The 15,040-nt window shown below is 48.1% G+C and overlaps 1 protein-coding gene and 1 long non-coding RNA gene across 8 annotated transcripts in view; one reads left to right on the top strand and one right to left on the bottom strand.

Moving 5' to 3' along the window:
• The window catches only part of CUX1 (cut like homeobox 1), a 271,238-nt gene extending 256,954 nt beyond the window's left edge, over nt 1-14,284 (bottom strand). For 4 of the 7 annotated variants that reach the window (XM_027690776.1, XM_027690779.1, XM_027690774.1 and 1 more), the window contains exon 1: nt 14,115-14,283. In XM_027690776.1, the coding sequence (XP_027546577.1) occupies nt 14,115-14,177 (63 nt within the window). In that variant the 5' untranslated portion in view covers nt 14,178-14,283. Of the gene's footprint in view, nt 1-14,114 lie in introns of all 7 variants that reach the window. The other 3 variants (XM_027690778.1, XM_027690775.1, XM_027690777.1) reach the window with 3 other exon arrangements.
• Nucleotides 10,853-12,523, top strand: LOC113971164. The gene is made up of 3 exons (XR_003535462.1): nt 10,853-11,444; nt 11,737-11,864; nt 12,411-12,523. It is a non-coding gene; the product is annotated as an uncharacterized LOC113971164 (long non-coding RNA).
• Nucleotides 14,285-15,040: the final 756 nt, after the last annotated feature.

Raw genomic sequence — 15,040 nt, forward strand, 5'->3', positions numbered from 1 at the left:
ATGTAGACAAATACTCAATTTGTCTTCAGACAGTTTTTAGAAGACAGACATTTTATCAGCGGATCTGTTAACACTTTCCTTCAGAAAATATGTTTCGCCTGCCAGCAAACAAACAACAAAATAACGTGTCATATCTGTAAAACGAGGGAGAGAAATAATCAAGATTAGCTTCAAAGTGTTGTAATAAAACAACAATAATCAAAGGCTGGAACATGTAACTCATGTTTCAGCCCTGTGCTCACAATCCTGCGTTTACTTTTCACTTGGCAATACCTCCCGACACGGCCACGTTCCACAGCGACTCTCTGCAGCTCTGCTGTTTAACAATAACCAAGGAAATGGGATGGTTTTGAACCCAACTGCAGTGGGATCACTGGTGGGAGCCAAGGCACCACCTTACACAGGCTGTGCTACAGCCAGATGACCCCAAAATCCAAGTCAGCTACACGCTGGGAAAGGAAACCAGAGCACAAAAAAACAGAGATGGTGCTACTTGTTCAAACCTTTCTCAAGTCCAGGAGCAGCACTGCAACCGACTTACCCACTAACTCAAATTACAGGGGGAAAATTGCAAAATTCTGTTATCTTTCTGTTTAACTTGACACAACTGCTAAGTAAGTTCTCCATTTCAAACTCAGGAGAGCAGAAGAAATTTTAACCAGCAAACACTATATGGGAGCACTTTCAAGTGAGGCTTCCAAGACCCTGAAAGCATTTTTAGTAAGTTCCATAAATTGTAGTTCTAATTAAGGATTAAATTTGAAGACTAAACACCTCTTTATTTGAGGGCAGGGAGGCTTAAATCTTTTTGTATTAACGCTGAGCTATATCATCTGATATTTTTGCTATGACCAACCTATAAAACCTGTCAGCTTCACTCAGTTTGCACAGGGCTTTAATTATGTTTAACTAGAATCTGAATGATCTAATTACTTAACATCTTACAGCACAAACTACTGGGGGCATCTGGTTGAGCAACTGGCAAAGGAGTCAGAGAAATGAGTGTTGTGTTCCCTGCTCAGGACCCCTGCAAACAGCTCTCCCTTCAGACAGGCTCATTTTTCCATCCCACCTGAAATTTCTGAAAGCAGCCCCGCAAGAATAAACCATCCAGCAGTTCAAAGAAAGGAGTGAGCTGAAGAAAAACTCTGAGTGCCACCAGCAGGATGATGGGACTTTGAAGAAAAGTTTTTCATTGTGCTTTGTTCTTTATTGGGTGAAAACCCAGATAATGCTTGTGCCTCTCTGGGGCTCCCTCTCCCACCCTTCTTCAGGAATTGAGACATGGAGGATCGCCACGAGCACTAGAACTGGTGTCAGCTCACCTACATCAGTGCCAGGAGGAAGCTCCCACACCTTCAAGCCTTGAAAGACTCTAAAGTTTTTAACCTTTAAGGGAGCAGATTTTAGCAAAACCAGGGAAAACTCCACTGGGGCACCCTGAGGTCATACAGAGCACTGAGGTTAAACTGGGAACAAGCAGCAACGTGAGCCGAGGGTCTTTTTGGCCACAAATGCTTAAATGGTTTCCAGAAAGTGAGTCTTGGTCAGTCTTTCCCTTGGCCTGGCCCCCTGCCAGGGTGACATCACAGCACATACCTGAGGAGTGTTCAAAGAAAAGGGTCCCCGAAACACAGGAAACTGCTGTTGTGACCCATATTGCACAGACATGATCCCACTTTGATCTCTTTTCCTTGAAACCACAGCACACTGCACCCACCACATTAACCTGACATGGTCAAAGAAGAAATAAAACCTACAGGTTCTGGTAAAAAACCCAGTCAAAATTGCTGTTTTCTGTCTTAACTTTCCCTTAACGAACAGATGGAAACCAGCAATAACCATCTGTGTGAAGCAGCAATAGCTGTACAGCACAATAACTCCACAAAAATACACTAACAAGGTCAGTTAAGTGTTTCTCTAATTGTCTATTGCCCGTGACCTTTTTCAAAGATTTCAGATGAAAAACAAAACCAAAACAACTCATGAAAGATCCTTTGGCACCTTCGACAGCATCGCAGTTCGATTCTACGTCCCGGGGAAATTCCAGCTGGGGAAGAACATTCTGCCTTCAGAGATTTCCCCCTGTCTCCCCATGACCTCCTAGGCAGAACATCCAGCTCCCATGCTCCACGACAAAATTGATTATCCCTGAACGAGCAGGAAAACTAAACCATTCCTGTACGTGCAGTGCAGCAAATGTTTTGGAATCCTTCAAGATCAAAGCCACTCTATTAATAAACTTATATTTTTATATTCCTTGCAGCTGAAAAATCCAATTAAAACATTACAGCGACCTTTTGCCAGAGAATGGCTGTCACAGTGAGGACAGTATCAGAAAACACTCTAACCAGGGTTCCAGAAAAAATGGGATAGATATGGAAAAAGACTATTACAGTTGTTTTACTTCAGTCACCGGGGTGGTAAAGGATGGCCTAATTCAATAGGAAGATCTGAGAGGCTTTTATTAGGTCTCCCAAGTAGTGTAACTGACAGTTAAACAAACAAAGTGTCAGGCCTTAAGTCAGCATTTAGAAAGTAAATTTATAATGAAGAGCTGACAATCAAGACACCGTACAAAGAGGCTGCTGCCAACCAACAACTTTAAAAAAAAAAAACAACAACTAGATATAGAATGAATATTTTTTACCACTGAAATTAACTTCACAACTGGTTGCTAAAATGATTACAGCAAATAAATAGGGCGTAAAGCACTCTGAAGTGTGACTGCAGTTTGCCATGACATCCCTAGAAGCAGGACAAGAGCACTGAATGCCCAGCACAAGAGCAGTCGCGGAGCTTTCCCACACCAGCCATTCCTGCTGGCTCCCCAGCTTCCTCCTCAGCCACCTCCACAAAATCCAAGCTCACCTAGAAAAGGAAAACTAATCCATAGAGCCATCATTTCCTGATTTAAGGAGCTTCCACATCTCCTTGTGTGCTCCAGGAGAAAGCCTCTAATCCTGAATTCCTGCCTGCCATCCCCTTTCACCAGCATGGATCCTCCGGGTATCGGGAGTGCAAACCCTGGAGCCTGGAGACAACAACCTTTGGCACTCAAGGAGCAGCCAAGCACCAAAAGCACCTTTTCCAACACTGGGAAACTGTGCTGGATGGCCAAGGAGAGCGTGCTACAGTCCCAAAGTAACTTTTCTGCCTTTTCAGTAAAGTTAATTTTTATGAAGATGGCACATACAACAGCTCTGGGACACCGTGACCACTTTCTAAGATCCTGAAATCAATCTGAACTACTAAATTCTTCTTCTAATCCCAGTTAAAGTAGGTTTTCACAGTTCCAATTTTAGACTTCAAGTTCTATTTACAGGACAGAAAATCCCAGATAGTGACACTAATCAAGTTTTACTTAGCTTGGCATATTAAAGAACTAACTATTCTCAGGATATGCCAGGACATCTCAGATGCAAATTGTAATTTATGATCTAAACCAAGCTGATCACAGCACAGTGTGTGTGCTGTTTTAATAATTTGTGCTGTATTTAACACATCACTACTCCAAGAACAAATCCCACATAGTTCCAGTCTCTTGAGCTGATGGCCTGGAGCACAGGAAAGGCCTCACAGAGAGAAAAATGTCTATCTCAAGTAGTACAGAAGAACTCAGCTTCACAATACAACCTTCCAACCATGGGACTGACCAAAGCTCTGCCTGCACATTAAAAAAAAAGCCTGAAATCAGCTCCTTCTCACAAGCATGGAAACACCAATGTTGTGGACATAAAACTGAGAGCAGGGCTTAGTAAGACAGTTTAATTTGACTCAAACCCTGATCTAAAACAGGGAATCAATCCCCAGTCCTGCAGGGGTTAAGGACCAGACAGCACCCACAGTCTCAGAGGATCAAGGCTCCAGCAGAAAAGTTCCCCTCATCAGGGAAGTACACAAAATAAATAAAATTACAGAGTTCTCCCCTCCTCACACTCTGCTTCACCACACACCTAATGCTTCTTGCATCCTGGGAAGCACGAGCACAGCACCCCCTGAGCTCACCCCTACAAACCAGCAAGCCTTGACTCACTTTTATAAGGAATGAAAAAAAAAGAAAGATATTCTGAGTTCAAGCAGTAATTAGGAGTATAAAGTATGTCTGCCTGAAAAAACAGGCAGGGTGTTGTGAAGAGCAGGAGAGATGAGCTGAAGACACGGTATTATCAAGCTGCCCTTTTCCAACATCCCAAGAATTTCGATAGCAAGACTCCATGCCAAAGAAAATGCACAGAAGACCATAAGGAAAAGAAAATTAGAGCTCCTGAAAGAGAGGACAGAGATAGAAGAAGGGAGGGGAGGAGAAACCAGTGCATTAACAACTTTTTATTTTTTAAAAATATGAAATACTTCTCACACACAACAGGAACTAAGGTTACAATTGTGTAAGCAACTCTGCACAGAGGTCTCTCCACAGAAGATCAATTGTAAGACTACTGGCTCCTTGTTTTTAAATGTTTAATATTATCCCATCTCCACAATTAGTATTAGAAAAGCAGCTCTGCTCATACCAGACATACCAAACCAAAGCTGAGTACCGTCAATATTAACCAGCACCCACAAAAGTTGCAACAGAAAAACAGATATGCAGCTCACTGACAAAATTAACACTCTCAAGTTTCAGATCCGAGACAAAGGGTACATTTTATTTATGGTTGAAAATGAAGCAAACATCCAAGTGACAACACGATACAAATTTACTTTGACGGGAACATGCAATAAAACGTGTAAACACCCAATAAAAATAAAATGAAAAATAATTACAGACAAGACACAAGTATAAATTTTATTGAGCTACTGTGACAACATTTGTATGTCACATCAATGAAGTAACAAGAAAAAGAACAAAGTTGATTAGAAACATGAGATAAAGGAAAGGATGAGACATCACTGGACTAGGACAGAGGGTTTCATCTCTGCTCACAACTTAACCATGGGCTGGGCTGGAAAAGGGCAGCTCCTTCCACCCAGGCTGAGCCAACAGACTGTGACTACACATGTGTTAAAAATGGAGCACATGCAATAATGCTCAGTGGGTCAGGGCTGTGTGCTGTGCTGAACAGGGATCAAGCTGGTTCCCCTCTGCCAAGTTCCCGGAGCCGAGCGCTCGGAGCCGCACCCTCATCGCTGTGCAGGACACGAGCACACGTGCAATGAGCAGGGGATCAATACTCCTGATGGCACAAACAGACATCCAAAGCACCACCTCTGACCCTGCTGACAGCCTGAGCAGGCTATCAATACTCACACTGGACAACTTGGATAAAAGATAAAAGTTGATGTAAAAAAAGTTTCGAGCTACCCCATCATATGTGTTTGGTGAATAATGAATTTCAGCCTTCAGGTACAGGTCTAAACCCCACAGAAAACCTGCTCTGAGCATCTCCCTCCCTGTCTTTGGCCATCAGTTATTGTCCATGGCTTGGGGCTGAAGATCCTCCTTCCCCTGAGCTGGCAGTGGCTGGCCTGTCCTGCTGAAACAGGGAGATGTTTCAGACCTTTGGCTGCAGTTTGAAATGATGCAACCACAACCTGATGAATATTAAATTCAACATTCATATCACTGGCTGCCTATAATGTAAATTTTAAGCAGCCTTTAATGTACAGCAAAATCTGAAGAGAAACTTGATAAATTGCCTATCTGGCCCTCAAACAGTACACCAAACAACAGGGAGGTATGTTCTAAAGTAAGAGTGTGTCTGTGTATGAGCAACTCTAGATTACAACTTTATAACCATCTGCAAGAAACATTTTCTTCCAGTGATTTACTATCAATCATCCATAATATTCTTTCAGGACACTCAACTACTCAGTTCTCTTTTCACATTCTCTTCTGTAGATATTATTTCCAGCAACAGCCTGAAAAGTACCTACAAATCAACAGTAGCACATCCCCTGTTTAACCCATTTAAAATACTGCTAAAAAAAGTATTTTTTAGCAGAGAATGTAACCACTGAGTCTTATTTATGCACAGAGCAGAATTAAGTAGTAGCAAAAGAACAGTAACTGCTAACTCACAACCTGGTATCTCAAAGAGAGTTTGGGAGCATTATCAGTGTTTTCCAGATGGAGAACAAACCAGCGGAGGCCCTGGACACGCTCAGGGGTCGGAGTAGCCCACGGCAACACTGGGAATGGGGATGCACCAGCTGCTGACAGTGAGACTGGGGCTCCCAGCTCATTTCAGAGTCACTGCTACCTCCTGACTGTGCTCACACCAAATCCAAACCAACTAAAGGCTCTGGGTGTCAGTGCCAGTCCCATTGAGTATCACTGCCCAAAGGGAGCATTCACAGTGCAGAGATTTTGGGTGGGCTGATGCATCCCAGCTTCAGGTGACCTCTAGGTAAGAGAAATCTTGTGTTTTCCTTAAAATATTAGATCAGCAACCCCATGAAACCTCAAATACATAGCAAAGGCACCAAAGAGAGCAGAAGGAGTGAGATTTAACCCATCAAACTTCCACTGTACTTCACCACCTGCAGCATTCCCCTTTCTGGCTTTGTAGTTTTGTTTCTACAGGAATAAGCCAGGGCTTTTCCACACAAAACCTTTTGGCATCTAAGATATATCTAGTCTGAGTCTTCATTAAAAAAACAAAACAAAAAGTCAAAAGTTATAAATTCCCCTTTTTTTGCCCCCCTTCCTTTTTTTTTCAGTGAGAACAATGAGAACGCTCCTACTATTCATCACACCTGAAAATACCATCCAGGTGGTTAAAAAGCTGCCAGGAACATAAACCCTGTTTGTCACAGGGCAACATTAAAAATCTGTCAGTGTACTCTGAAGTCATACCATCACCCTAGTTTCTCATGTACAGATTTTCCCAGGATGTTTCCACAAGGACAGCCTGGTGGCAAACCCCAGGTGATCCCTTCATGCAGTCAGTGAGTGCAGGTGAGCTGGATTTGGTGGCAACACTACAGCCAGGCATTTGTTGGGAGACCCACCATCCTGCCCAGCTGCACTGCCCAATATTTATATAAATGCTAAAATAAGCTCTCCTCCCAACTGCTCTGCAATATGAGTTTCACTTCCAAGTCCCAGGCTTAAGCTCACTCCTGAACTCCTTCCTTTCTTCACCACTTCCCTCTGTCCCATCCAGTCCTTTAAGCAGTACCACTTCCCCCACTCCACTAGGATTTATTTTTACTTCCCTCCAACATTACTGTCCTCAGCTTGTCACACGTGAGCCACAGACAGAAGCCAACATTCCTCAGCAAGGAAAGATCTCTGCAGTGCAAGCACCAGAACTGATCCAAGTGCCCTGCACACACCCTCCCCAAGCCCATAAAAGCGATCCCACAGCGACATGATAACACAGCAGCACAGGAGCATCCCATCTCCAGAGCTCAAGGGATACAATCCAATGTTTGCAGGAATTACACCACAGTTTGGTCTCCCCTGCAGACTCATGTGCAATGCACACCCGGGCTCACCTGGCCATTAGCCAAACACAAGCCCACTGGATTCAGGAAGAGGAATGGTCAAGCTCCACTGTGGAATCTGTCCAGCCATTTACCAGTTTAGCTGAAATTTAGGAAATTTAGCCTGAATTTTCATATTATTCACAAAAACCAGATGTTGCTATCTATGTCCAAGCTTCCTTATTCACTGAGGTACATTTCCACACATCCACAGGATCTGCTCAGCTCTGATGGAAGAACTCCTTGGAAAAGCCTCCGAGAGAGCCACGGCCTACATCCTCCCCTGCCTTAAAAACCTCCCAGCCAGAAACACAAAGATGTGAGGGAATTTAAAACATCTAAATACAGCAGCTTAAAATACTTCTGTGCATCTGCTTTTGAGCCTTTCAAAGACCGGGTAATCTTTACCTCTGTCTTCCCAGAGCAGTCCATGAATCCAGCTGGGAGGAGGACAAGCACCACCCCAGCTCCCCTCCCTGCACCCCAGGAAAGGCAGCACAACCCCAGCCCCCGCAGAAACTTCCTTATTACCCCAACTGTCAGTGAAGGCATCAAATTATTGCAAGGCAAGGAGGCAAAAGCTCTCAGACAGCTTTAGTCTGACAGGCTCCAGCTTCAACCCAGCGCCTGCTGTAACACACCCACAGGGAGCCATCAGGCATCTCCCGCCTTTAGCACCTTCAGACCCAAAATTACATTTATTCAGCCTTAACGTTCAACTCTGCTAAGTCACAGAAGTGACCAAGTAAGAACTGCTGTGTCTTGCCAGAGTCAAAACAGAAGCACGACCAGGGAACAGAGGGGGAATTAGTACAAATTCTCTAGTGCCTCCTGCTCTCCCAGAAATCCCAGTACTGTTGGACAGCAGGGAAGACCCACTGTCATATCCAACAACCTACACCCAACTGTGTTTAATCTTTTATAAAAACTTAATGCTGTTAGCATTCAGCAACCTATCTGCATTTCCACGCTCCTCACAACCCAACCAATGCAATATCCTGTATTTTCTTCAGTATTACTACCAATAAAAGCAGAAATCAATGATTTGCCTCATGAAACCAGAGACAACAACAAATAAAAAAAAGCTGAGATACATGTGTCACAAAATAAGATTTATCTCATATTTACTAATTTAAAGATATTATTGTTGACTGTGAGGTCTAAGTTTCTCCCATCTTTCCTGGTACATTCAACCCCACACCTACAATCCCACATGTGAGCGCTCCTGCACAAGTTTCTTCATCCTAAAACTCCCTGTCTTCTGCAAACTATCCCGTTGCAGCTTTCCCCTTCTCAGCTTCTCAGCTTCCTCCCCGCTCCTTTATGCAAAGCTGGAACACTGTCACTGCATTCTCAATCCACAGAATATTGTATTTTCAAGGCCTTGCCCACAAAGTATATGGGAAACAACCAAGCACAAAGGACACGTGCAAGAAAAACCTGGATATACAAGATGGGAACTTTGTACCCTGCTTACATAAAAAGGACCACAAGCCAATAAGCACCTGCTTGGTGTTTTAAGAAATACTAAGCATCCATGTATTTGTTCTCTACCCAATAAATAAACTGTCTTCATTCTTGGCCTCACCGTGATCAAACCAAAACTTTGGACTATGCATTTTTCTACATCTACTTTTTGCATTACAAATCAGCTTGCAAATACAGAATAACTGTTCACTGGAATTTCAGACTGCATGTCATTTCTTCCCTAGCAAATGTTTTGCCCATTACTTATTTGGTATTGTTACACACAGCCAAGCAGTGCAATTTTTTTTTTTTTTTTTCCAAAAAACTCCCAACCATGACCATGCTCCAAATCCTCCCTCCTGCATTTCTCAATACATTATCCAATTAACCACAAACTTGGCACTAGAGCAGAGTGATTGAAACATGCACTGATTCTGCCACGTTTCAGATGGGCATTATTTCACTGGAGGAACAGGAGCAAGGGAGAAAAAAGCCGCCAGAAATTTCCTTCCAAGGAACAAGACTCAAGGAACGGGATTCAAGGAATGCTATGAAAGCCAAATTCTTGAGCCAGAAGTACATCAAGGGCCTTTCTTCTAGTATGTCACTAGGGGCATCACCCTGACCACCACAAAATGCCAAAGCTTTCCTGCTGCAGGGAAGCAGGGATTGCTATGGGAGTGCAGTGGCAGCAGTGCCCTGGCTTTTACATCCCTCAGTTCCCTGTATTGCATCTTCCTGCAGAACCACCAAGCTGCTTTCCCTACGTGACTCTGATCAGCTGGGGGGGAGCAGAAATATGTTCACAGTAGCTGGAGACTCTTTTCTAGATGCCCATTTAACTACCATTATAAATAGAAAAGCACTGACTACTTTTAGGACAGAAACAAGTTCTACAGTGACCTGCACAGACAAACAAAATTAAACACTAAGACCTGATCACTAATTCCACTTCTGCTGAAGCATGTGAGCTCCTTCCCTTACTCCAAATCAGCTTGTGCTCTGGTACCATCAGACCCAACTAAAACATGCCAACAACTCCACCTGTTTCTAATTCAGTAAGAGAAGCACTACAGGATTTAAAAGCTACTCATTACTACTTAGTTTTTCAAGATTTTGTTACAGATTTTATAAGATCAATGGTTTACCCTAAACAATTAGTCACAGGCTGCCACAGAACTAATACTCAATCCTTACTTTAATCATATATGATGCAATACCAGGATGAGATTTTAAAAAACAAACAACATGAGCAAGATTTGCCTTTAGATTTTCACTCCCCAGCTTGATGGTAACAAGTTCTGCCGTTCTGGTCAAAAGCAATAAGAAACTGTACTTTTTAGCAGTGTGTGTGCCTGTCCTAAAAAGCTACAATGACATTTTGAGACTTGTGTTTATTGTCAAAATAACTACAGATAGTTTGGTAAGTTTTCAAAGGGTATTAACTTCTCCCAGTCATCCTGCAGACCCAGCTCAGATCTGAGACTCGAGCTGGACTTACTCATGCAATGCTGCTGCTGGTCACAGAGCCCAGCTGCCTCCTCTGACACTGATACATCCACACATATCCAGAAATATTAAGGAAGCTGCCGAGGAGAGCTGCCCGCTGTGCCCATGGGAACACGACGCTCTTTCCCTGTTCCCCAGCAAAATGCTGTTTTTCTGGTGAAGGTGACACCAAAAACTACAAACAAGACAGGACCACAGAACAGCAGGTTACCTTCCCACTGCTGAACTGATTCCGATCACACAACTGCTTCCAAACGGGAGACGCAGCTTTAACTCGAGGGCAACAGCATTTCTCCAGTGATTTAATTTGCATTTATTGCCACAATATTCCCTGTTTGTGAGGATCTGTTTTCTCTGTGCGCTGCAATTCCCTCCCCATCAGTTATCAGACATGGGGCCATCTTCACCCACGTGGCAAAGCTGTGCCAATTCCACAACTTCTTTGGGAAACGCAGGCAACCTTTGCTAGAGAAAGGGGTTAATGTTCAGCTCTGTGCCTTGCAGGTACAGTCTCAAGTGAAGAGCCCCGTTTGATACCTGTAGGAAGCTGCCATTTTTGCATCTCATATTCCATTTGTGAACAGCCCTTTTTGTTCTTTAGTCCAAGTTCTGAATTATTTAATCCTGTCTCCAACACTTGAAATTATCTCTTCCTATAAACAAGAGGTTATTCAGTGAAAGGAAATAAATAATTTAAAAAGTCAGACCCTAAAGTGTTCCTGGCTCTGTTTTTAATTAATATTGATACAATCTTGAGAAACCTGCTGCTTAATATCACAAGGCAGGTCGAAGCTCATCAACAGTTAAACGTCTCCTTTTAACAGAAGGTGGAAGAGGAAGTTGGGAGCTGCCGGGTGCCAGCGATCCGGGACTGCCCAGTCCCAGCTCCTCACAACTTTCCCATGCACAAAAACCAGAGCTTCAAAGCCATTAGAGCCTGAGCTCCACGAGCTGGAGCTTACAGGGCTCAGGTGGAACTGTGTTAAGCATAAATCCTTTGGGCTTTTGTCCTGGGATAGAGTGGTGGAAACACAGACGTAAGTATTTTTATTTTCTGTAATTCCACGCTCAAAATCCGCTGGTACAAATGAAGGACAGGCAGGGAGGGAGGCATGGACAGTTCTGTGGAACTGAACTTCATACCCAGTAACGAGTTTTTATAGCATATTGCTTCATCTGCAAGTGGGAGTAAATATTACACTACCTCTTCATGCAGATGGGTGGGTAAGAAAAAAAAAAGAACACAACAAAACCAAAAAGCTAATTTGAAACAAATTAACTATTCTGCATATGGATGAATGTACTTCTCTACCTCCCTGGTCACTCCAGGACTCTGCAGACAGACCGTGCGCAAAGTTAATAAACTCGGTGCTGCACAGATTGCCTGGTGAACCTGCCAACAGGTGAACAGCCTCAATCCGCAACGGGTATAAATAATCACCAGTCCTCAAAAGCAGGTAATGAATATTGTTCAAACAACTCTAAGCTGGCGTTACCAGAACGCTTCAAAGGAGAAGCTACAAGCTGTTCAAGTCAGACTGTCACATTTAGTCTGCAAAAACGAGATTAAGGTTTGCACGGTGATACTCCACAACAGGTTTTACAGTATGCACAGAAATTAAATTATGATAAAAGTGAGCTATTTTTTACCAAAAACAGAAGAGAACAATCTATCAAAATGCCATTTGGCTGCGTTCATTACATTTTAGAATTTAATTTACATGATAGATACTTTAGCATAATATGTTTTAATCAATAAGCATTTCTGAAGGCTTTATTTTTATAGGCAATATTTAGACTTGTTCACCCTTAAATGTAACACCACGGCAGTGATGTTTGGAGCATTTATTTTCCTATGCTAAGCAAGTACAACCACACATACACAGAGGCAAAAGCAAAAGTCCACAATTAGAGATGTCAGACCTTGTTTAACTACATCTTAATTTAATCCATTTTATTTTATACAATTCTACATCTGGATCTCATTTTCTGTATTCCTGTAGGTATTCTGGGTCACTATTAAGAGCCCTTTCAAGTTAGCAAAGTTCAGCCAAGTCTACCTTAATCCCAAACCTTTAAAAGAAACAATAAAACACGGAAAGGGGGTGGAAGACGACGGAGAAGCCTAAAACAAAACGCTACTTTACCCCACCTCCTAATGCACCTGAAAGTCAGAAGGGACCAGCCTCCTACCACAGATCCTACGCAGCACTTCCCGTTTTGGGGGCTGCCGGGGTGGGATTTTTAGCACCGCTCCCGCAAGCCCGGGGGGGAGAAGGGGAGGGCGGCAGGACCCGTGTCCCGCTCGCAGCCCCCCGCGGGCATCCCCTCACCTGCAGCGGGGATGCGGCTCTGCCCAGCATCAGCGCACCATCCCTCCGCCCGCCGCAGGCTCCGGCCGGCTCCGCCACCGCCTCCACGGGGGCCGCGGTGGGCAGCCGCCGGCTTTCGAGCCAATTTATTTAAACGGGAGGCAGCGGCGGGTTTGGAGAGGCAGGGCAGCGCCTTCCTGCGCCAATCAACTGGGAGACACGCGTGTTGCAATCCCATTCACGGCGGGAGCAGCACCAATTCAGCGTTTGACAACCTCCCCCCCCACACCCCCCCATAACCCGCCCCGGCCTTATCTGCACCCCGGCAGCTCTGTGAAACCCTAAATCCCCAATGGCCCCGGGGCATGCACCCCCGGGGCAGGGGGGGAGGCCGCTCCGCCAGGACTTTCCCCCGGAGGAAAAGGGCACTTCTGGGCTGTTCCGAGGCAGCACCAGCAGAAAGCATCAATATTCCGCTCATCCGTCAGCTCCTGGACAGCAGGAGAGGCTGGAGAGCCCGTGAATTATGTAACGTGCCCTCCCGCCGCCGCGGGGAGATGCGCTGCGATGCCCCGCCGGCCGGGACGCCCCTCCCCGCACCCGGCGCTGCCGCCGCTGCCCTCCCGCGAGTCCCCCCCGCTCCCCGGCGCTCGCCCCTTCCCACCCCGCCGCTCCCTCCTCCCCGGCGGGGTCCCCGGCGCGGTGCCCGCGGCGGTCGCAGGGCGGCGGCCGGAGCCCCCCGCGCCCGGCGGAGCGGAGCGGAGCGAGGGCCGGACCCCGCGGGGAGCGCCCGCCCGCCCGGCCGGCACCACAGCGCCCCCAGCCCCCGCCGCTCCGCGCCTGCACCGCCAGCCCGCCCGGCGCCCCCACACACACAAAGTCCCAGCACTCGGTAAACTTTCCCCCGGCTTCCCGGCGAGGGAAAAGCGGCGGGGGGACGCGGCGGCGGGAAGCGGGGCAAGGCGGCGGGGAGGGAGGGAGGGAAGGACGGGAGGAGGCGGGCGGGGGGATGAGCGGCGGCCGCCGGGAGTCCCGGCGCGCCCGGAGCCCCGCACGGCGCCGCCGGCGGGGGGGAGCGCGGAGCGGGGGAGAGCAGCCCGGGACGGAGCGGGCGAAGCGGCGGCGGCCCCGGCAGCGGCGGCTCCGGCGCCATCTTGGGCTGATCGATGAATTGAACAAAGAGGATCAATTTCCGATGGGGCCGGTGATCGATGGCGGGGGGGGCGGAGGGAGCGGAGCGCCGCGGCCGGGCGGAGCGGGGGGTTCCCTTTAGGCGGCGCGGGCCGGCAGCGGGAGGAGGAGGGGGAGGCCGGGCCCGAGGGAAGGCGGAGAAGGGAGGGAGGGGGGGGGTCCGGCGGCGCGGCCCGGCCGGTGCGGCGAGCGGGGGAGCCTGACCTGCAGCTGCTGTAAATCAAAGCGCTTCCAATATTGAAACATCGATCCCACATTGGCCGCCATCTTGAGACATATTGAGACAGAGTGAGCGGCTGATAGAGAGAGAGGGGCTGGAGTTCAGGAGCCGGGAGGGAGGGGGAGGGAGGGAGGGAGGGAGGGAGCCGGCGGGAGGGGGGAGGAGGGGCGGGGGGGCAAGGGGGAGGGAGGCGGGCAGGGAGCGCCCAAATCCCGGCCTGGAGCCCGCCCGGAACACGGACTCAGCCCGCGCGCTCGCGGGGGGGTGAAGGGGCGCCGCGCCCGCGCGCTCGCAGCGACCCCCCCGCAAACCTCCCCGGCCCCGCACCCGGGGGGACCCGCGGGCGGGGCGGGCGCGAGTCCCGCGGGGGCGGCGCGGGGTCCGGGCGGCGCCGGCAGCGCCAGCAGCGCGGGGGGATGCGGGGACAGCAGGGCGGTGCGGGGCCGGCCGGGCAGTGCGGGGGGATGCGGGGCAGTGCGATGCGGACAGTGCGGGGGGATGCGGGCCTGGGCGATGTGGGGGGATGCGGGGACAGCCGGGCGGCGCGGGACCGGGGGGTTGCGAGGCGGTGCGGGGGGACGCGGAGCCGCTGCGGGCGCGGTGCGGGCTCAGGGCATCGCATCGCCCCGCAAATGGTGCCCGAAACGGCAGCGGGGGGGGCGGGGGGGAGGAGTGAGCCCGCTCGGGGAGCTGCGGGGCTAAAATTAGCCAAGTGCGGAGAGTTTAGGGGAAACAACAATGAAAAAGTGCATCGGGGGCAGCCGGTTCGCGGTGTCCGGGGCGGTCCGAGAGCGCCTGGAACGGGATTTCTTTGGCGCGGACAGGCGCTCCCGGCCAGGGCCGGTGCCGCCGGCCGCTGCCGACGGGGGACGGCTCGCACGGAGGTTGGAAAATCAGATCCCAGCCCCGC

This window comes from Neopelma chrysocephalum, unplaced genomic scaffold, assembly GCF_003984885.1.
Source record: "Neopelma chrysocephalum unplaced genomic scaffold, ASM398488v2 Primary Assembly neopelma1_82, whole genome shotgun sequence".
In the NCBI taxonomy this organism is placed as follows: Eukaryota; Metazoa; Chordata; class Aves; order Passeriformes; family Pipridae; genus Neopelma; species Neopelma chrysocephalum.